Below are 22,996 nucleotides of genomic sequence, written 5' to 3' on the forward strand. Positions count from 1 at the left end.
GTTAAGCGGGTTGGGACTAGAGCAATCCCAGGATGGGTGACCCACTGGGAAGTTGCTCGTGAGTTCCTAGAAACAAAACCATGAAGGCAGAGAAGGGGGCCCAAAAAGGACAATATCGTACTACTGAGCTGATCCCGGGATGTGATAATTTGGTATCAGAGCCACTATGCCGTGTGGTATGAGTGTACCGACAAGGACGTCGGGCTGCTTAGAGGGGTGGATTGTACCATACCACATTGATTAACGGAGAGAGAGTGATGTGCCTTATATATACATACCCGCCTCCATCTAGCACGAGGCCTTTTGGGAGCTCACTGGCTTTGGAGTTATAGAAACTCTGAAGTTAAGCGAGTTGGGGCTACAGCAATCTCAGGATGGGTGACCCACTGGGAAGTTAATTGTGAGTTCCCAGAAACAAAACCGTGAGGGCAGAGAGGGGGAGCCCAAAGCGGACAATATCGTTCTACAGCAGAGCCGATCTCGGGATGTGATAATTATTATGGTTATTATTAAAGTATATGGTTTGGGTGATATGGGGTTCGACTATGAAAATATTTTATGGAAATTGTATGTGTAAGCAAGTTTTGATTATTATTTTAATGATATTTTGGGTCTTTATGGAATTTATGCTTTTGAGAGTTTATTTTCTATACTATGAATAAATATTTGGGTACTTTGGAATATTGAGAATTTGGAAATTGAATTAAGGGTGGGTATATTATTTTACATTATATATATGGGTTTTTGAATCTCACCATCATATGTACCTTCCCTGATTACCACACGTGGCGTTGCATTTTCCGGTGTGTGGGCTCTCTTGGATACTAGTTACTGTCACTTAACCACACGTGGTGTGGATTTTTCGGCATGTGGTAAAGGTTCAGGCACCTTTGGTTGGGTGTGTAGTACGCCCTTGGCGGGGCAGTCTGCACACGTAGGACATGCTTTGATATGGCCACAAGTGACATTGGATTTTCCAGCGTGTGTGTTGTAGAGTGGTAGTCCCCCAATTGGACAATTCATCCCTAGACGCATGGTAAAAAGTTGAAACCCTGCGGACTAGTCAAACAATCCCCGTGTTGGATTGTTTTCCACCGATATATGATGTGCACTATGATATGTACCTTCCCTAGTTACGTAACCCAGACGTGGCGTTGGATTTTTCGACGTGTGGGCTCACTTAGTTACTATCACTTTACCACACATGGTGTTGGATTTTCAGGCATGTGGGTGTGCCGTAGGTTCTTGGCGGGGCAGTCTACACATGTGCCACACGTGGCGTTAGATTTTCTGGCGCATGTGCTATAGAGTGGTAGTCCCCCGATTGGACGACTCGTTACCTAGCCACATGGTTATTGAGGAATCTTTCATGTGGTCTAGTCAAACAATCCCCCAGTTAGATTGTTTTCCTCTGGTACATGATGATGGTATGGAGTGTGTTTACATATATATATATATATATATATCTCTCTCTCTCTTTATCTAGGTGGGAAAATATGTCGATACATTTTTGGATTGGGGTTTCTTGAGCATGTGCATGGTGAGTGCTCTGCATAGGTGTGATAATTGTTATGATGATTGAACAGTGTTGTTTTGCAATATACGCCTTGGATATGGTATGATTGTGGGAAAAAAATGATTTTCAAAAGGTAATTTGAGTTCAGAGAAAACGATTAGTTTTAAAAGAGTTATGCATGGTTCATATGAGTTTCTACATGGAAATGGTTTTGAGTTTGAATCATGGGAAGAAAGGAGTTTATAAAATATTTAGTTATATGCCTTGTGGAAATTGAAGTTAAGAATGAATCTAAACTTAATTGTTGGTTTTACTTGGACAATATCTATATATTTCTGAATTATGATCCTTTATGTCATAAGAACTACGTGTAGCTTGATCCCTTACCAAGAGGTACGTAGGTAACCTGGGGTTTCACCTAGGTGCAGCAGTGAATTAAATTATTATTTTTGTTGAATTTGATTTTGAATATGTCGGGGGGCCTGAAACCCGTTTATGGCCATGGCGGGTCTGAAACCTGTTTTGGAGTGATGATTGATTTTGGCCTGAGCTTTTAGAACTGCTTGTGATTGTACATAAATGGTTTTAATGGCATGTTTTGGCATCGTTTTCTAAAACGGTGGGGTTAGTACGTTGCTATTGTTTATGTTTAAAACTTTATTTTTGTTCACTCTCTGTTTAGCGCCCCCCCAAGGTAGTAGTTGACGCGAACCGAGTAGTCAGGCCGAGCCTTCCTCTTCTCGTGCCTCGACTTAATTGTAGGACACTTGTTGTCCATTTCTTGAAACTTTTACTTTGGTTGTTTAACTAGAGATTTTCAAACTGCTTTGACATTAACCGTGTAGGGTTGAAGTTAAGGCCGGAGGCCTATTTTGAAATTGGTGTGTTGTTGCATTGTATGTGCTGGCAGTTGGTATTCTATTTATGTTTTTATTTTTTTACAGGTGGAAAACTTTGTTTAAGTCCATTTTTCAAGAGAGGCTTTGCCGAAATTTTAGTACAAGTCTCAACCCCTTTTTCCTTTGTTTCAGAGAAAGGAATGTTTTTAGTAAGTGCGCTCGGCATTGGTTTGATGTCGGATGGATAACGGGGTTCAACACGGATTTTGAGGTGGAATTCAGGTCGAGTCTTGTCAACTCTCCTCTCTCCATATTTTATATACACAACTCCGGCCATCACACAAGGCTCCGGCCACCACACACGGCTCCGGCCACCCAGTTCTCACCATAAATACATCTTCGTACCTTTTTTTTAGCTGTTGTTTCTCCTAGATTCAATCGACCTAACTTAGGCATCGGAGGGCCTTTGGTCAATACCCTTTGGGCATGGTCTATTTACTCTTATCTTTTTTACAGGAATCGAGGAGGAGAGAGAAGGAAGAGCAGAGAATTTGATTTAGATCTAAACATATGAAGTGTATCAAATGCTAGATGCAGATTTTGAAGAACAGAAGCATATTTCAAAAGCAATATGGAAATCTCAATTTGAAAACCATGGCCTCACCAAGTAGAAATGCATTGTAAAAGTTTTTTCTCAAAAAATTCTTAATGGGTGAAGTCAATTTCAAAAATAGAAGTAGATTTCAAGAGCTATTTGAAAACCTCATTTTAAAAACCATGAACACTCTCACAAAGAAAATGGCAGAGCTAAAAGATGCATCTCAACAATCTAGAAATGAAAGTGTTGGATGCTCTCTACCATTAACCACCCTTTTGATAAATTAGGGCATCACACAATAAAGACACCGGTGAGCTAATGATAAGAGCTAGAATAGGACAAAAATGGTTAAGATAGAAAAACTACAGTTGGCAATAGAAGCAAGCTCACGTGAAAAATAAATGATGTGGCAATAACACATGACAAACAATGATGACCAATCATGCAAAAGAGAACACTACAATGCATGCAATGCAATCAAAGATGAATTACCTTCAATGAGCTTTGAGAGCATGAATCCATCATGAAGTTGATCTCAGCCATACTCTTCATAACTTGGGCTCATTTGATAATTATTTCAGTTTATAGAATAGGAAATTTCTTTGGTAGTGAATTTTCAAAAAAAAGTTGAAAACGAAAAACTTTTTAAAAGTTGTTTAGTAACTAATTTCAGTTTTATGTGAAACTTGGAAATGAATTTCTTTTGGGGTCAAATTAGGAATTTGAGGTCATAAAATGAAATGCATGTTACAAAGAATTTGTAGTATTTTTGGGTGAATTTTTTTAGAGTTATGATGAATTTTTGGTGAATGTTGGATATAGAGGTTTTGAAGCTCGAATTGGCTCTGCGGCTAAACGCAAGAGTTGAGCAACATCCAAGTTGGGAGGTCCCAAATATCAACTTATGGTAACTAGAGTGAAATGTATGTGTGGTGATGTGAGATTGTTGAATAAGAAAGGATGACCATGGTTAATGATAGTACCAGTTTGAACAAAAAAATAAAAAGAAAGGATGGCAAAACAAAAAATTAAAATGAAAACTAACAACTGAAAATACTTTCAAGTTGTTTTAAAAAATAAGGGTAATGTTGAAAACTAGTTTACTTTTTCAAAAACTGAAAATGAAAACTTTTACCAAACATGTTTTTAGTTTTCAATAAAAATGAAAATAAAAAATAAATAAAATGGTTATCAAACGGTAGAAATAAAGTCAAAATGAATACGGAAAAGCTAATGTGACACCCAAAAGAGGCATTTTGTGTGGGCTTATTTTTTGTTCGTTTTTTTCACTTAAACTTCTGGGCTAGAACAACGGGCAACAACGTCCACAAAGCACTGTCGAACATCACCCAAAATATAGTCCAACTTGATGGATGACGGAGGAGAATAAGAAGAGGCACACATCAAATATGGTATATTTAGCATGTTTAATTTTGAATCAGAGTATTTTTAAACCAATAAAAGAGGCATATAATTAGAAAGAAAAAAACTTTGTTTTTTTGTTTTTTTCATGTGAAAAGTGTGAATTATACAAAGGGCCTCATAATAATCTCTCTCCCTTGACCTACAAAACTCAGGACTGGCCATGTTCCTATCATCAAGAATACTAATGACATCAAAAAAGGCTCATAGAGAATGTGGAGCGCCAACACAAATTAATATTTTTTTAACATTAAAAATATTATTTTAAGTGAGAGAGAAGTGACACATGTCATAAGAAGAAGAGAGAAGGTTCAAAAGAGAAGGTTGCTATCATTGCCCTTAAAAGTCATAATTAAACACCTCTAGACTATTTAACTTAAAAATCTTTAAAAGTTAGGATTGGATACATTCTAATATTGATAAAATAACTCGAAAATAAAATATCTAACATGTGGCTGAAAATAATCAATCAGTGCAAGTATCAGGTATCGTATCGTCAAAGAGAACAGTGTAAAAGTTCACAAAATTTTAAAAGTAACTGTAGCAAAAGTAAATTTTAAACAACATTTAAATATAGATGAAAAGACCGCATACCTTTGAAAAGCCAGTTAACAAATAAATAGAAATGCTTTGCTTTATTATTCAGCATACGCGTGCTTTACCTATAGAGTTTGGTACACCGATGCTAAATTTTAAGGAAGTTTCACTAAAACACCCAAAATGGGGGCTGGAATTATAAAAAAACCTAACACCCAAAACACTTTATAAACACACCCAAAACCCATCATTACACACACTCAAAACCCATTTATAAACTCACCCAAAAAATATACAATTGTTGATTTTGGGGTTGATTTTGGGTGTGTTTCTATGTTTAAATAGTGTTTGGGTTTTTTTATAAATACATGTCTAGAATTGGGTTTATTTATAAATTTGTAAAATTTTAATGCAACCAAATAGTCAGTAAGCAATAATGAAGGGAGAGAATTATCTATCAACACAAAACTAAGTTTTCTTCTACCTTCTACCCACATAATGAAGGGACAGATTAACAAATATTTTGGTACGAAGCCAATGAATAGGAGAGATTCGCATATTAGTCAGGAGTAAGAGTAGCAACACAGTAGTCATTTACTGTTTAAGCTAATTTTGAGTTATTTCCTTCTCTTTTACCCATCTATCTCTATGGTAGGTATTAACTGCAGCATTATTATTAAATGTCATCTTCTGCTTTCCTCGAATTTACTAATTAATGACTCTTAGATTCTCCTCATCTCTATGGTACACATGGAATATGTAGAGGTAATTCATAAATCTCATATAACAGGGGCACAAGTGTTCTACATGACAATCTTTTGCGATATTCCAAAATGCCTAAACTTTACGAACTACAGCTACAAGCCATGTATTTTAATCCTTCACTGCCAATCTTTGGTAACAATAATTGTTTTGTCAGGTGGGAAGAAAACATTTTGGGGTCATATACATATGTATTTTTATTTAAGAAAATGTAAAATTATAAACTCGAATTCTGTTGGTACCATTAGTTTTTACTACAATTGACATTAGGTACAATTTGTCTTACTATCTTGGAAAAAATTGGTGTAGAGGAATGGAAAAGGGCTTGAAGATGAGCTGCCCCTTGAAGCAAATGGAGACTACACTAATGAGTCGATTTTATATTATATATTTAACCCTATTCTTAGTATATTTTAGTTAATATTTTGGAAGAATTTTGATACTTTGAATTATATTTCTAATGGAGTAATTCATAATCAAATGGACGAATTTTGGAGTAATTCCAGTTGGAGGATGTTCGTGAGTCATTTAGCTTGATCCTATCAAAATTTCAGAGTTTTCTACTAAGCGGTCATTTTCTGGCAATAAAATAAAGGAGCAGTGCGCGTTGTTGGAATAGTGACGTTTGGGGCTTTTATTGCATTTTTGGAGCCCAAGATGACCTTGGATGGGTTCATGGCCTTCTGAGAAGTGTTCGAATGTTTTTATCTTTAAAAGAAGCTATTTTGGGCCTGATTTGGAGGAGATTTCAAAATGTGGTTGGGCAGATTGTTGGCAGATTCTCGTAATCCAATTTGGATTTTATATCCTAGTATTATTTTATTTTTAACTTAGTTTCCTGGTGGGGATTGAGTAGCTAGGTTTTAGGATGTATTTAAGTTCTCTCTCACAACAATTTTGAGGACTTTTCTTTTATGCAATTCTGGGGAAGACAGAGACTTTGGCTAGGGTTTTTGAAGAGCTTCTACTTCAAGGTGTTTTTATTCCTATTCACTCGAATGATATTTTTTTTTATTTTAATTATGAGTATGCGTAACTAATTCAATTTTCTAGGGCGAGGACATAAGCCTTAGCATGAATATGTAATTTTATTAATTTGCTTATGAATGGATGCATGGTTGCTTTGAATTATTAATCACTGCGTTTAAAACTGTCTATCTATTTTAATGACTGATCACCATTTGGATATGTAGACAAGTAATTTGATACAATTTATGTTGGAACATCACCCTAAAATTGAGGATGGCTTCTTGTGATTAGTAGTTGTAAGTTCACTTAAGGCAAACATCACGCTCTTAAGGGTTGCATGGTTTTTCAAAAGGTTTTCACAAAGCCTAATGAGTCTTGCATGTTTATATTTGATCTGAACATCACAGACGGATTGCATGTTAGATATATGTTTTCGCTTGAACATCACAAGGAAAATATGCATTAGGAAAACCTAACCTTCAAAGCATAAATGTGGAAATTCATAAGTAATTGATAGAATTGCATAGGATTGTGACGGTGATGGCTTAAACCCTAGTTTTCTCTAAATTGTTAGTCTTTAAAAAGAAAACGTTTTTCCTCTTTGCTGTTATTATTTCCCAACTTTCAGATTTCTTTTACTATTAATTTAGTCTTTTCAAAATCATAAACTTCAAATCTTTGATAAAATTTGTTTTAGTTATTAACCAAGAGTTAATTTAATTACAAATTAGTCAAACAATCTTTGGGGACAACGACCTTGCATGAGCACTTATACTACAATTACCTTGAATTCTTGCAAGTATTTTCAATGATTTTAACCCTATTGCGCAGGTTCTAAAAAATCCTATCATACACCAAGTGAAGGAGGAGGAGCTCAATTAATGGTATTTTATGGCTGTTGATGAGAACATTTTATATCTTAATTTATATTCCTTAAATATATTTATTAGTTCTTTTTATCTGATAAGTTTAGTTTATTTTGATGAAATTTTGTATTGAGTAGAGTTAGAGACATAAGGTTAAATTTGGTGCACTACTTTGACTAACTGTGGCTTCTATTTGTTATTGTTGGTGTTTTTCTTTCCTTTCTAATTTTATGTCTTTCTTTTTAAGGTAGACACAGCTGCACGCTTATTTGGTAATATGTTACTGGTATTTTTCTCTAACAACAAATGACTTGGAGAGATAGCCTAGAGTCCTGAATCTTTGCATCATGAGGAGGATATGGTTCAGTGGACACAGAACGTTAAGGCCATGGGTTGAATCTTTTATAGGCTGTTCTGTTTGAAAACCACAGCTAGGTTGGTGCATATCTCTGTGTTTTCACATGGGTTAATCAAAATGTTATTGGTTCTTGAATGCTTATGTGATCTTGATTTATCATTGACTGAAACTCCAAGAGATTATCTACACTGATTCCCATTTGTTTCTTCAATGCAAAATTTAACTGTTATATTGTCATACTCATTCAAATCAGAAAGTTACTTCTTTTGTAACAATGGGGAAACAATCCTTTTACTATATGGTAAACTGATATGTGATCATTGTCCTTTCCCCTTCTTTATTCGTCACATTCTATGGATGTCAGGAGGACGACTGCATAATCAAGCAAGTTGGGAGACCTGGTGCTAAAAGATTCTCTGTTCTTGCGAAGTTCTTACCAGGGTGAGTTATACTGTGAAAACTCACTTCCAGATCTTGAGAGAACCATTCAAATGCATGATAATATGCAAATTAGTTTGGTTTCCAATTTATAAGCATGCTGTTTGTATTTCATTTATATTACCTTAGCATATATAGAGTACCTTACAATTACCATCTGGCCAGCGGAAACCCAATACTCAGTTGAGTGGTTGTGGCAAATCCAGTCAAGCAAGGAGGAGTTTAATGAAATTCTTTATTTTTCCCTTTTCCAAGTAAGTTTTTGGTTTTTAATATCATAACTGCGTATATCCTTGTTAAAAAGGTTGACCACTTGCAATACTTGGTCTATTTTCAGTATGAAAATATTAATGTAATTGTCCTGAAGATAGGTCCACCGCTTGCAACACTCTGTATTTTCATTATGAAAATATTTAATGGAATTATTGTATATGGTGTATTCCCATTATTTTTGGAAATGTTGAATATAAGTATTTCCATTAGGAATGTAATTCATTTATTTGAAAAACAATGAATATTTGAAAACGCAAAAAAAAAAAAAAAACCAATGAATGTTTTAAAGGCGCGGATTGCTAATGTTTAAATATTTGAAAACTTTTAAAAGAATATTTTTTACAAGCACGGATGAGTTTTTATCAAAAATAGTTAAAATTTACCCCATACTTTTATAAATGTCAGTTTTTATAAAAACTTTTAAAAATAGCCAAAAGTTCACCAAATAGACTAATACCCTCAAAATTAAAAACAAATAAAAGAAGGAATGAAGCCTGAATTCATGATTAGAATATAATTTATCAACACCACATTAAACGAGATAAACTACTACAGAATTATAATAAATGAAAATCGGGAACATAAAAAACAGAGAACAACTAAGTAGTTGAAACTCAACAACTTCTCTCTAGCACTACGAGCCTACAATACGTGAGTATAAGAACGTATATCAATTAGCACCAGAGGGCATCAGAACACAAAGAACACCGAAAGCAATCAATAATATATAATTAACAATTGTTTCATCAAAAAAATCCTGTGCAATAAAGTACCCATAAAGCTATTCTCAATAATTTGAAATTCAATTTACCAGCAATAACAAAGAAAGAGAATTATATTACTTGAAGAATTAAAAAAATTTTAAAGGAGAAGAAGAACGAAATAACCATACCATTCTCAAATTATCTGTAATCTTGGTCTCTTGTTCTTCTGAGGAAGTTCAGTGTTTGAATCTGGGTTTGGCTTGCTGCCATCTTAATGTCTTCTCTTTAATGAAAGACAGATTTGGACCACAAAAAAAAATAAATGTTATATAAACTCTGTATGCTTATTTTTTGCTACATTTTTTTCTTCTCCCAGTAATATAATTATTAATCTGTTTTATTATAATTGAACTGAATTTCATTTATAGTTGGTGAATTGAAAACGGCTTTTGGGAAGGGGAAGCTGAAGTGAGGTCCAGGAGGGTGGGGAAAGGGAATGGTGATATGAGAGAGAGTCATTCCTCCCTTTTCTCCCCCTTTCAAACAACGAACCATTTCTATCTCTCTTTGAACTACAATGCAGATGGTCTGAATCAATTTTAACTCTTAGATGCAAATTGTTTTTAACTTTGAGGGTACTTATGTCTATTTAAGTGGGCTTTTTGCCATATTTGAAAGTTTTTATAAAAATTGACATTTATGAAATATGAGGTAAATTTTGGCTATTTTTGATAAAAACTCAGCACGGATGGTGGATAAATTGAAAATTATGAATAATATTAAAAAATAAACTAAACAAATATAAATATATCAAAATAATGAAAATATTTTTCTATTTTAGTAGGGACTAATGAGCATTCCATGCCTTTTGATTATATTAGCCACGGATGTATTTGGGATTCATGTATGGGTATTGGGTGCTAGGAATGTGAGACCCATTGTAAAAATTCAGCACTGATTTTTATAATCAGTGACATTTATCAATAGAGGATCCTTTTAAAAAACAATGATATATATCAGTCCATAATACTACAATATGCACTCTTTTCAGTCCCTCAAGAAGTCAAAAAGGATTGATAGCTCTTAGTCTCTTTTGAGCATTTTTTAGTAGTAACTAACTCTATAGAACATTAAAGTAATTTAATAATCAAAATTAAATTCAATAGGGTCAGCTATCATTTTTTAGATTTTTTTTTTGTTTGTTTATAGAAATTAAATGGTGTAGGGTTTATCTATATCATTTGTGCTAAAAATGGGTATATTTTTCTTTGGGGCTGGTTTTCATGAGCAAACCGCTCTTAACTCGTTATATATTTCTTAACAAATTAGGAAACCAATTCCATACAGAGAGATTATATATCTTTCCAAATCATACAAGAAGATGGATCACAATCCTATAAATACAGAAAAACTCTTTGATAAGTGATTTATAATTCCTTTGCTACAAGCCACAAGGCATCATTATGGCAAGAAGCCATTCATGGTTTGATCTCCAAACTGATATCTTAACCAAAGTCGCCGAACGTCTCTCATATTCTAATCAATGTCGTTTTGGTGCAGCATGTAAAAGTTGGCAAGTTGCTCTGGATGGGGTTGAACAATGTGCAATTATGCCCCCTTTAATTCCTTGCAGTTGGGAATATTATGGTCAAATCTTTAGCGCAGTAGTGGAGATCTTTGATCGGTCATCTAAGGAAACTTGCTCTCTTGAAAGCATGATACCTAAGGAAAAGAGAGAATTGTTTGTCCGCGCGACCATGTTTATAGGTTTGAAACATGGTTGGTTGTTTTTGGTACATTTCAAAGGCACCGCGGCAACGTTCTTTTTCTACAATCCTTACTGCAACAGGATTATAGAGCTGCCTCCACTAGCTTGATTCATCGCGAAATGATTGGACTAGAGTTAAAACTTTGGGAAAGAGAGTATTGTTTTTGGGGCGTTCGTCTTCAATTGCCAGTCCAACAATCGGGGTGGCGAGCGAATTTGCAAACATGATATTTTGGCGTAACTATGATGGTTGCTATGATTCTTATACTTGCAAAACAAAAGGAGAATGGAGAGGTTATTAAAGATTTTATTCTTTTGCAAGCATAGTCAAACGTAAAATGAACCTTCTGAATTTTTGTATGATCATATTCGTTTTATTAGTCCTGAACTTAGAACTCAATTTACATTTTTGAGTCCTTCAATTTCCAAAATCGTTCCCGTAGTCCTTCAACTTCGTTTCGTTATGACAAATTATTCTGCTATCAATTTTGTTAACTTTTCTGTTAAATGCAAGGGTAAAATTGTATTTTTATATTTTTTTAATTTTAAATTGATTAAAATAAAATATGAATTATTTTATAAAAAAAAATTAAATATCTCTCTCTCTCCCCGCTCGACCCAAGACCCATTTGTGCCTCCCCCAGCCATATCCACCCTCGCTAGCTCTTTGCACCCACCAACCCTGCAACCCATTGGTGTAATTTTCATGGGTCTGTGCGAGAGAGAGGGGTTTGGGGAAGGGGCTTTAGGTTTCAAACAACCCAGATTTTAAGTGGGGCGTGAAGGTTGGTCGGAGATCGAGAGACAGGGTGGCGATGGTCGAGATTGGGGTTGTGATGCTGGTAGGGTTCGGATCTAGCGGAGAATGGGGTGTCACTGGCTGCTGGGATTTCAATCGAGGATTTGGGTGATGCTTTGTTTTATTAGTTGTTGTTGAAGCAGTAGAGGATTTGGGTAGAGATAAAAGGTCGAAAAAAAAAAAATTGAACATGTTTGCAGAGAGAGAGAGAGAGCATTGGAATGGTTGAGCTGGGGATGGGGAGTTATTGTTCTAGGTCGGTGAGATAAGGGGTTGGCTATGGTGATTGGGTGTGTAGAGTAAATTTTTTTTAAGGAGAAGATAGAGAGAGGGTGGGCTGCTGAGAGGGGAGGCGGCAGTGGGGAAGGGGGTGGTCTTGGGTCTGGGGGAGGAGGAGGAGTTGGGTGGTGGTCGTGGTGGGAGAGTTGTCTGGGCAAAATGGTGGTCTTGGTGGGAGAATCTTTTGGGCAAAATGGAGGTCATGGTGGGACGGTGGGGTTGGGGACAAGGTTGCCAAGAAAGAAGAGGAAAAAGAAGGGGCAAGTGGTGAATTTTTTTTTTTTCATTTTTTAATTATGATTTTTTTTATTTATAGTTTTTAGGAATAAAAACTAATTTTAAATTTTTAGTTTGACTGAGGATAGAATAAGATTTTTTAATTTTTTTTTTTTGGGTAAAATGAATATTTAGCAATTAAAAATTAAAAATAATACAAAAATATCATTTTACCCCCACATTTAACAGAAAAAGTTATCAAAATTGAATGAACGATTTTGAAAATTGAGGGAATCAAATGCAAATCGGATCAAAATTCAGGGACTAATAAAACGAATAACCCTTTATTTTATTGTATTTATATGGCCACAGTCAATTGTCTATCTTAACTTAATTTATACATTAATACTCTACCATTCACAAACTCAACTTATTACACTCTTGATTTTATGTTTTTTCCATTGAGAAATTTTGGAATTGTATTAATAATTCAGCCAAAAAAGACACTAGAGAGTTAGCCAAGTATTAATAATTTTGGAATTGTATTAATAATTTTGGAAGTTAGTTGGTGGTTCTACAATTCTTTATTATTATTATTATTTTTTTTTTTATACAGATGAGTATAAATGTTATTTTCTTAAAAAATAAAAACCCGAATTTTATGTTGAAGCATAACATTGAATAAAACGTCCCCACTGGAACCTTATGGGAAATGTATTAAGGGTAGGGAAAAAAATATCTTAGCCAGAAAAGAATCTTTTCCATGATTGCCAAGGGAGAAATCCACCTGGAAAAAAAAAATTACGAAGAATGTGAATTAATTTGACCACAAAAAAAAAAAAAAAAAAAAAAAACAGAGGGGTTCGATCCCAAAAAATAATAAATAATAATGAGAAACAGATTTTTTTCAGCCCCTTGAAAGCAAAGGATCTGAACACATACCACATCCAGGACATTTGACGTAGTCTTCTTTGGTCAAAACAAGCCCTGACCCTCCACATACCTCACATCTTTTCTGTGCTATCTAATGTATATATGCATAATCATCAATACCATATTATACATGAATTAATTATGAAACTCTGGAAAACTTACTATTCTTTTGCTGAATTCAATCCCAGCCACCACAAAAGGTGTAACTCCAGCTGCCCATGCAACAAAAAATAAAAAGAAATTCAAAATTCAATAATTCAGAAAGAATTTACAGTAGTTATATAATTTAAGAGTGAAAATATACCTATGGCTCCAACAACAATTTGCCAAGTGATGGCAACCGGGGTTGGATCTGCTACAACCGGAACATCATGAATTGCTGCAACCCTCCAAGCTTTTGTGCTTGGTTTTTTCATAGCTAGCTGCTGGTTCTGGTTGCATGGTTTTCTGGTAAAGCTTGCATGCTTTGAGATGTTAAGGCTTCTTCCTAAGAGAGTGTTGTTGGAGGTACTTGGAGTTGCCATTTGTGTGAAGGAAGAGACTGCGGCTTGCATATTTGGTTGTGTGATGAGTTGAGAGAGAGAGGGTATCAGCTGAATTGAAAGTCACCACCGCTTCATATTGGGCCACGTTGCATCTACGCACTCACCCACTCATTCATTAGGCAATGTGGATCACATATATATTTGCGATTGCTTGTGCCCTTTTCCCTCATTTTTGCCCTAAAAAAATTCCCTCAATGTCATTTCAAATTTGATAATTATAATCTCATAGTTTTATAATTTTAGCAATTAAGTCCAAATTAAGGGTAAGCATTCGTTTTTCTCTGTAACATATGTCACAGATTTATTACTGAGATTTGTTTAGACTAAATTAAAGACTTCAATTACATGAAGTAACGAATTGAGGACTTATGGTCAATTTTTTTTTGTGGCTTAGATGCTAAAATGGTCCCTGTGCTTTACTACGTTGGCTAATTTAGTCAATGTATTTTTAATTTGGCAAATTTGATCCCTGTGTTTAGGACTGTTATTCAATTTGGTTATTCTGTTAAAATTGCCGTTATATATGAACATGATAATCTTTTTTTTTCCTTTTGAAAACCTATAAAGCGTTTTTTAATTAAAAATTTTGAATTCATTTAAAAATATATCAATAACATAACACTAGAAAAAAAAAAACTTGGAAAAAAAAAAAAAAAGGATGGGCGTAGTCAGGGAGGGTAAGTGCTGCTTAGCAAGTGGAGTAGTGGACAAATGGCTAGGCAATGGTTGGGTTGGGGAAGATCTCGCTGGGAGCTGGTCGTGGGGTAATGGCCCTTTTTTTTTTTTTTCTTTGGTAGAGAGAGAGAGAGAGAGAGAGAGATTAGGGGTGGGATACATTAGAGTTGGGGCCTTTGGGTGGGGAGAAAGCGGTTGGGGTAGGGATGGACAAGGTTGTGGCAGTTTTTGCTGGAGTTAGGAGATAGTTTTTCTAGAAATATATTAAAGTACATATTGGGATAGTAAAAGGTTGAGAAAAATCATGAGTGTTTATTAAGAGATTATTTTATTAATTGAGCAAACAAATTAAATATGATTATATGCCTGAGTCAGCAATGGATTACAAAACTACATTTGGTGGGCTACTAAGTGTTTATGGGATGAATAACATTAAAATATATTAATGTTCCTAGGCTAGTTATCTACCTAGTAATTGTGGTTTTTTTCTATTTTTTGTTTAGTTCTTAATTTTTTTTATGAATATTTAAATAATTTAATATATAAATAAATATATATAATACGTGAAATTTAATGGAATGGATTTAACAGTCGTAAACACAAGGATCAAAATTTGCTAAATTGAAAATATAAGGGATTAAATTAGCTAATGTACACGTCACCCACACAATCATTTGTTGTGGATTAATTTTTGTATTTTTCTTTTTAAAATTTTTGAACTGTTCAAAAATGACACATGTTCTGCACATGTCACGAGTCCACAGTGCTAAGATGGCAAGTACTTGAGTTTGTTTGCAGCAAAATCAGCAAGCAAGCATCTTTGACATCGAGGGTGCAGCATCTATATATATTGTCACATGGGTGTAGGTCCCAGTGTTAGCTAGCTAGAAAATTATTGTAACTAGTTAAATTTTTAGTATGGCAAGTTTTAGTCATGGAAAATCAACAAGCAGCTTTTGGAAAATTTTGCAACCAAGGCTTTGATTTGATATTTGGTCTTTGGTCTTGGTCTGATTCTTCTCAAACTTTGTCACTGCCCCTAAGCATTCGGTAGGCCTTAGGCCTTTTGTCCAATCTATGAATCAACTTTCACAGCAAATTCATACAGGTAAAAAAAGCATTTGCAGCTTTGCATTCTCATTTAGAATCACTTCAGAAAAGGATGGCATAACTATATAGAAATTAGATAATACATATGTATGTCAATTGAAAATGGTTTTGAGATTAATTAGATGTGCATGCTCTTCATATGTCTTTTGTTTGGCGTGGTTTCCTTCTCATCCTCTGATGTTTTCTTCGGCTTCATCGTTTTTTGAAGAGGTATCAAAACTTTCTCTCTTTCTTTTCTTTTGGGTTGGTTGAGCATTCTTTTGTTTTTGGCTCAGCAATTTTACTCACCATCTTCTTCATATTAATAAATTGACCACCATGTTCTATCAATCTACTTTTTAGAGTATCCACAATGACGCTCTCTATTTCTTAGCTAAAATTTAGCTAAAAATATAATAAAACTATTTTAGAGCTCTCTAAAAAATTTCAACTTCAATCATACTCCCTAATTTAGAGTCATAAATGTTATAACTCTTTTTTGATTGGTTCATCTCTATTAAAAAAATAAAATTAAAAATAATTAGCATTAAATAAAGGTTTGAAATAATCATTAAATAAAGCAGCATTAAATTATAGGGAGCCACTAGAAGTCTTTTCTCTCTCCTCAAATTTAGGAGCTCCTAGATACCTCCATATTTTAGGAGGTGGATAGGGAGCATGGTTCGAGTTGCATTTTTACAATTCCTCCTTAAAATTTGTCTAAAGATGTAGTTTAGAAAGCCCATTGTGGATGCTCTTAGGACCCGTTTAGTATCCTATTCAAGTAGGGAACTTAAAACTTTGATTATTTTTTAAAAAACAAAGAGTTCTCAAATCCATTTTTTTAAATTCAAAAACTTGTTTGGTATGCAACTTGAAAACAGTTTTTTAAGTTTTAAAATTTAGAAACTTGTTTCATTGAATTCTTGAAAACATTTTTTATTTTTTATTTTTTTAGCTAAGGTATTGATAAACATTATTGAAATTATACTAAACATACTAATTTTAAAATCTATATTTTAATGCCATACATATATAATGATCGTCAAACTCAATTGATCTTCAAGTCTTAAATAATACATATTAAATTAAAATATTCTAGACTAATAAATTCTAAGACTAATGATATTGCTCCGGCTATCTAATCTCTAGCATCACTAATTTCATTAGCATTGTCCTCACTCATGCAAATGGGTGTGTTCCCAGCTTGATTTCCGCAAGAGCTTTCTTCATCTACCACATCAAGATCATGCAAATTGTGTACAATTCCATTCGGGCCCTAATAATGTCACTTCAGACACCATTGTATTTGTATATAACCAAATTGCAAAATTGGAATGAGAATAAATCTTCACAAGTCTCTAACTAAAATAGCAGATAAAGAATTCCATGATATAGCTGAGATACAAAATTGCTACCACACACAACACAATCCATGAATAAAGAATTCCATGATAAGGTATGCACTGTCATATTTCCTTCTTAGACTCTGTCAAATCTAACAAACCTTCATAGAACATAATCTACATGGAACCCAATTTAGGCAAGCCTCTATTCAAAGCCTGATTTTTCATAACAGTAGAACAACTTACAATAACCTTCAATATGGTTCACTAGCCATATGCTTGACAATACCAGGAAAATCCAAACTATGGCCACACGAATATGAAGAAACAATAAAACTGGCTATATATAACTTAGAGAGAGAGAGAGAGAGAGAGAGAGAGAGACAGACAGACAGACAGAGACAGACAGACAGAGATGTGGATGAAGAGAGAGATACCTCTGTGATGCTCAACCAGTCCAAAACAAAACTCACAAAATCCACAACCAAAGGGAACCCTACGGCTAAACATTGACATTTGATACTTCTGTAATGTGTCTATGAAATTGATCAAAATGAAAACTTGAGTAGAAAACTTCTTCTGTAACAATTCCTACTAGTTTGAACAAATGTCTAAGAAAAAACTTGTGTACAAAATACATGATAGTTACTGTCACATACATACTGAACAAGCTCTTATCAAAACTTGTCAAGTTAAGTGAAACGATCAATCACAATAAAATGAGTTAATTTTGACTGCAGAGCTCATGCTAAGGGCAAGCTGATGTGCAAAAGACTACATATTCAAGAATTCTTTTTAAACACAATATAGAAGTTGATTAACATATTAAGACTTCTTTTTTGGACCAATACATGAAAAACAAATTGCAAAGAAGCATCAAATGAACAATTCAACATAAGCAGGATCGCAGAAATAACAAGTAACCCATATGAATAGCATCACTGAGCAAATATCATTCAGACTTCTGAGCACTAGAGACTTCAAATGAGATAATAAAAAAACAAACAAAAACAACTGAAAAAATTGAAACCAATGAATTCTATAACCAGAATAGGAAACACAATGGACCCATAATGTCAAAATCTAAAAGCATTTCATCACTTTCTATGAAAAAATAATCAATCAGGTTACACACAAGAATTCATATAAATAAAATCGAATTAGATATAAATAAGCTATAATTCAAACATAACCCAAATGAAAAACAAACTCCAATCTTCAGTAACAAGGACAAAAAGGGAACTAAAAATTACCCAATTGTAGAGATCGGAGATGAGCAACTCCAACTCACGACGAGCCAATGGTGCGCGCATGTTCGATGACGTGTGACGTCGAGACTTCAACTGACAGAATCGTAGAGACGAGAGGAGGCGGCGAGGGCGGTACTCAGATGCCCAGCCCTAAAAGTTACTGATGAGAGAGAGGGACGAAGAGAGAGATGGAGAGAGAGAGAGAGGGGCAAGAGAGCTTCAAGCTTCTGCTATGGAGGCTTGAAGCTTGAGCTCGACCAGAAGGACCTTAGAGCAAGTGTCGCTCGAGCGATAAACGAGTAGAAAAAAATTTAGAAAAACACAGACATTTTATGTTTGCTGTTGTAAATGCATGAGTTGGTGGATGACCACCATACCTCTTAGTATTCCACTGTTTGATTTTATGTAATCTATGGACTAAGTATTTGTAATTAGTGCTTGTAACCTATATGTATATTATAAATGATAGTATTCAATCTCTTATCTTGTAAGCCTATAAATAGGTGGTTCTACCAAAGATTAAGTAAAGAATAAACATGGTGAAACTTTATCTTTAGCATGTCACTTCTCTCTACATTTTATCCCTCTAGTTTTATAACAAATTATCAACACGACATTGCTCTTGGTATGTTTTCTTTCTCTGAATTTTCATTCTTCTTATATGAGCTAGAGTTATCACATGGTTTAGAGTTTCTTTGTACTCACCATCAGACTTCATCATGCTCATTTAAGAAAAAAAAATTTTCTTATTCTTATTACACATGAATATAATGTCATATTTTTTTATTTGTTTTTTTATTTAATTTTAAGTTTGATCTTAATTATTATGATGAGTTTGTATTATACAAAAGATCAGGGCTCGAAGTTCCTCGATCCTCATCATATAACTAGATTAGGACCTAGAGTTCTTTTGATTGAATTAGAACCTGAAGTTCTTTGATTCCAAATAATTGAGGGCATAAAGTTCCGTAAATTTAAAGAGCATATAAGGACATGAAACTCCTCAATTTTGTATTAATCAAAACCAGAATTCCATAAGGCCTACATATGTTAAGAACCCGAACCAGAAGTTTCGAGTGCATATACATCGATTTGAGTATGAAGTTCAAAGCACAACTATTAATTCAATTTATTTAGATCTACGTATTCGAACCTGAAGTTTCGAATATATATTGATATGAACCTGAAGTTCATAGTTTTTTATGGATCTTAATACTATATATGAACCTAAAGTTCATTACTTATTTGTGCCTATATGAACCTAAATTGGTTGGAAATCCAATTCTTAAACTTGCAGTTTCATCTACATATTGAATCCACATTAATAGTGGAATATCTTGGAATTTCATAGTCTTTAATTTATTTATTTTATTCTTCGTTTATACCATTTTACTCATTTTATTTTATTTATGTTGGGTTATTAGTTAATTTTGTTTTATAATAATAATGTTTTGTATTACCGCCCCAATATTGACAGCCAGAGCGTCTATTGGAGAAACTTCCTACTTTCTTTTGTGGGTAGGAAGTTTATGATGTCATGAACCAGAAGTTCATGAGGCCCCAATATTACACAACTATTATAGTAGTTGAAGTTTATGATGTCATGAACTAGAAGTTTATGAGGCCCCAATATTACACAACCATTACAGTAGTTGAAGATTATGATGTCATGAATCAGAAGTTCATTGATCGGATAACTTTTATGTTGTGGTACGACTATCTTGGCAATCCATATTCCACAATGATACATAAGATTTTTATAAATTTGCAAGGACATCGTTTAAAAACTCTAAATATTGTCTTGTCCAACAAATATCATTACAAAGAAGGCTCATAAATAAAAGCTGTCATAAGATCATCTCAGTCAAAAATTGACTTTGAGCCATCTTTCCTGAAATAATTCAAGGGGATATTTGTGAGCCTATACAACATTTAATTATGGATCACTTCACCAGTTTTATTGAATGTGCCTAGTAAAATGGTCACATATTTGTCTCTTGTCAAGACGCTTACGAGCACAACTCCCACATTATCCAATCCAGTCAATTTGAATTGATAATGATGGTGAGTTTATTTTCCTACATTTTGAGACAATTTTCCCGCTGTTAGGGGGAGAAATGACAATTCCTAAAGAACGTCGTGAAATAGTGTTGAATCGGTCCACTTTTGTCTCATCAAGATAATGCATATATAAAGTTATGAATATGCAAGTATGGATTGATATTCATGTATCACAATCCATTAACATGACAATAAGTGACTATGAGCATGACAAAAATATAGGTTCTAAAAACTTAACTCCCTAGAAGTGGAGATTATTTGAAAAATTCAAGTCCTATAAAAAATAACGCTCTATATGAGGTTATGATCCACATATTCTAATTAATTCATCATAAAAGAGATGTTTGTACCATAAGTGACAAATCAACCCTGAAGAGGCATTGGTACCCCAAAGCAATGAGATACTTATAAATTATGCATGCGCATGCGCATGAGAATTGTGGGATCACGAATTGATGATACATTTAGTTTATTAGTAGCTACTACAATATCAAGGGCTATGATTATATTAAATCGCCCTATGAATATCGACAAGTTAAGTGATTGGCCAAAATGGAAATAGGCAATTCCATTTATCACTAAATATGAAGTGTGGGATATTGAACCTATAACTCAAACACCAAATTACAAACGTTAAGTATGAAGGTTACGAATTGGTACTTGTGAAGTGAAATAAGATCACTAATATTACATAAGGTTTCCTGGGGTAGAGACATGGTTTTAGTCTCTCATCTCATCATAGATGCATCCACATTTCTATAAGTACAGTTGTTACTTTAAAGCGAAACTTATAGCATGTGTTAAATGCATATTTATTAAAACTGTGTGGTACATGAAGATCCTCAAAGCTCATGAAATATTTGATATATATCAAATGAAGTGACCTCTTGAAGGATATAAAGTACCACAATATTCTTAATTAAGAGTTAACACTAAGAGTTTGAGTATTTTGAATTCAAATTTGATATTGTTGTAACATATTCTAACTATTAAATTAGTTGTTGACGCTCCTAAAGAGTTCAATCATTTGAAAAGTGAAAAAACAGGTCGAAATAGTGTGATAGACGATCATGTATGAAGACAATGTTGCTTGTATTGCTCAAATCAGAGAAGGATTCATCAAGAGTGACATAGTTTCATAAAAAAGCCAAGAGATTGGAGTTAAACAAATTCGTTCACAAGATAATCTAGCGAACCTTTTTATCAAAGCTTTTTTTGAAGCCTAAATTCCAGAAGTTAATGAAAATCAAGGGAAGCATCCCAATTCTACTACATACAAGACATATGTGCGTTGTACTCTTTTTCCCTTCGACTATGTTTTTGTCCCACTGGGTACTAGCAAGGTTTTAACGAGGCAACATAAGCGCATCCAACACCATAACAATGATCGAGAAGAAAGTTTCACTCTTTTTCCTTTTGCTTTGGTTTTGTCCCACTAGGTTTTCCAAGCAAGGTTTTTAATGAGGGAACTATGTCATTGTATGATGGACATCTAAGGGGGAGTGTTGTAAATGCATGAGTTGGTGGATGACCACCATATCTCTTAGTATTCCACCGTTGAATTTTATGTAACATATGCACTAAGTATTTGTAATTAGTGCTTGTAACCTATATGTATATTGTAAATGATGGTATTCAATCTCCTATCTTGTAAGCCTATAAATAGGTGGTTCTACCAAAGATTAAGTGAAGAATAAACATGGTGAAACTTTATCTTTAGCATGTCACTTCTCTCTACATTTTCTCCCTCTAGTTTTATAACATTTTCTAATTTGTTGGTGTTTTTCTAGTTTATTTTGGGTTCGAATTTTTAAAAATGGCCTATCAAACGGGTGTTTTTTTTTTTGCTTTTAACTTAAAATTTGTTTTTGAGTTTATAAAATTGGATTCAAATCCAATACTAAAAAGGCCTTTAGTTTTCTGAACTTTTTTATATTTTAAGTTGCTTTGAATGTTTTTATTTTTATTTTATACAAGCTTTGAATTTTTTTATATAATTTTTATACATGCTTTGAATGTTTAATTTTGTTTATGTGATTATATTTTAAGGAAAAAAAAAACAAAATTCATGTGTTATTTCTCTGTTTATTAATTAAATTATTAAAGTTGAACCTTTCTTGCTTGAGTGTGATTGATCATATTTTTAGTTTCTTTATTCTTTTTTTTTTTTTTTTAGAGAGAAATCTCGATGGAACGAGGGAAACTTTATTGATAAAACAACGGAGGGACAACAAGGCCAACCTCGACTCAACAAATCACATAATAAAGTGTTCTAAATAAGATCATGGGTACCTCAAATCAAATAAAGATCTCCACATTATGCAGACCAAATTGAGTAAGTCGGTGTGCAATACCATTTGCTTCCCTATGAGTAAATTGACAAAAGAGAGCCAAGAATCTCAAATAAAGTTGAGATTTTTATTGTTATCTTTTGCGTTTATTATAACATTTAAAACTCTGGAAGCCTTAGAAAGACAAGAAAAAGAAAAAGAAGACATTGCTCTAAAAAGATCTTTGGATTAATATTTTCTTTAAAGAAACCAATGATTAGTTTATCAAATTAAAAAAAACTACAATTTTAGTGATTAATGTGTGTGTACATGAGCACACTTTAGACTTTCACCATGGACCTTTGAGAGCTGAGAACCGACCCTACCTTTCATTAATAAAATTGAATATCCCTCATAAATTAATAAAAATCTTGTTTTATTTTGTAATTGTTAATTATGCTATGTAATAGCTAATTTCTATTG

General features: G+C 33.7%; 1 protein-coding gene and 1 long non-coding RNA gene across 3 annotated transcripts; both read right to left on the bottom strand.

Moving 5' to 3' along the window:
- Positions 1-12,909: 12,909 nt before the first annotated feature.
- On the bottom strand, positions 12,910-13,930 carry LOC103326649 (uncharacterized). Its single transcript, XM_008228894.3, has 4 exons — positions 13,582-13,930; positions 13,440-13,489; positions 13,287-13,368; positions 12,910-13,131 (listed from the first exon to the last, which is right to left on the bottom strand). The coding sequence occupies exons 1-4, from the start codon at positions 13,829-13,831 to the stop codon at positions 13,085-13,087; spliced, it is 429 nt and encodes a 142-aa protein (XP_008227116.2). The 5' UTR covers positions 13,832-13,930; the 3' UTR covers positions 12,910-13,084.
- Positions 13,931-16,603: 2,673 nt separating this feature from the next.
- LOC103326648 (uncharacterized) lies at positions 16,604-18,560 on the bottom strand. 2 transcript variants are annotated; one of them, XR_016124948.1, is made up of 2 exons: positions 18,186-18,560; positions 16,604-16,865 (listed from the first exon to the last, which is right to left on the bottom strand). It is a non-coding gene; the product is annotated as an uncharacterized LOC103326648 (long non-coding RNA). The 2 variants fall into 2 exon arrangements; XR_513720.2 differs by having other exon boundaries at positions 16,604-16,877.
- Between the last annotated feature and the right edge of the window lie 4,436 nt (positions 18,561-22,996).

This window comes from Prunus mume, linkage group LG3, assembly GCF_029339155.1.
Source record: "Prunus mume cultivar Tortuosa linkage group LG3, ASM2933915v1, whole genome shotgun sequence".
Taxonomy (NCBI): domain Eukaryota; kingdom Viridiplantae; phylum Streptophyta; class Magnoliopsida; order Rosales; family Rosaceae; genus Prunus; species Prunus mume.

Coding starts and splice junctions, on each gene's coding strand:
- LOC103326649 (XM_008228894.3), bottom strand. CDS start 13,831: ATGCAAGCCGCAGTCTCTTCCTTCACACAAATGGCAACTCCAAGTACC. Junction 13,490..13,581: donor AATTGTTGTTGGAGCCATAG/GTATATTTTCAC, acceptor TTGCATGGGCAG/CTGGAGTTACACCTTTTGTG. Junction 13,132..13,286: donor CGTCAAATGTCCTGGATGTG/GTATGTGTTCAG, acceptor TTTTTTTTCCAG/GTGGATTTCTCCCTTGGCAA.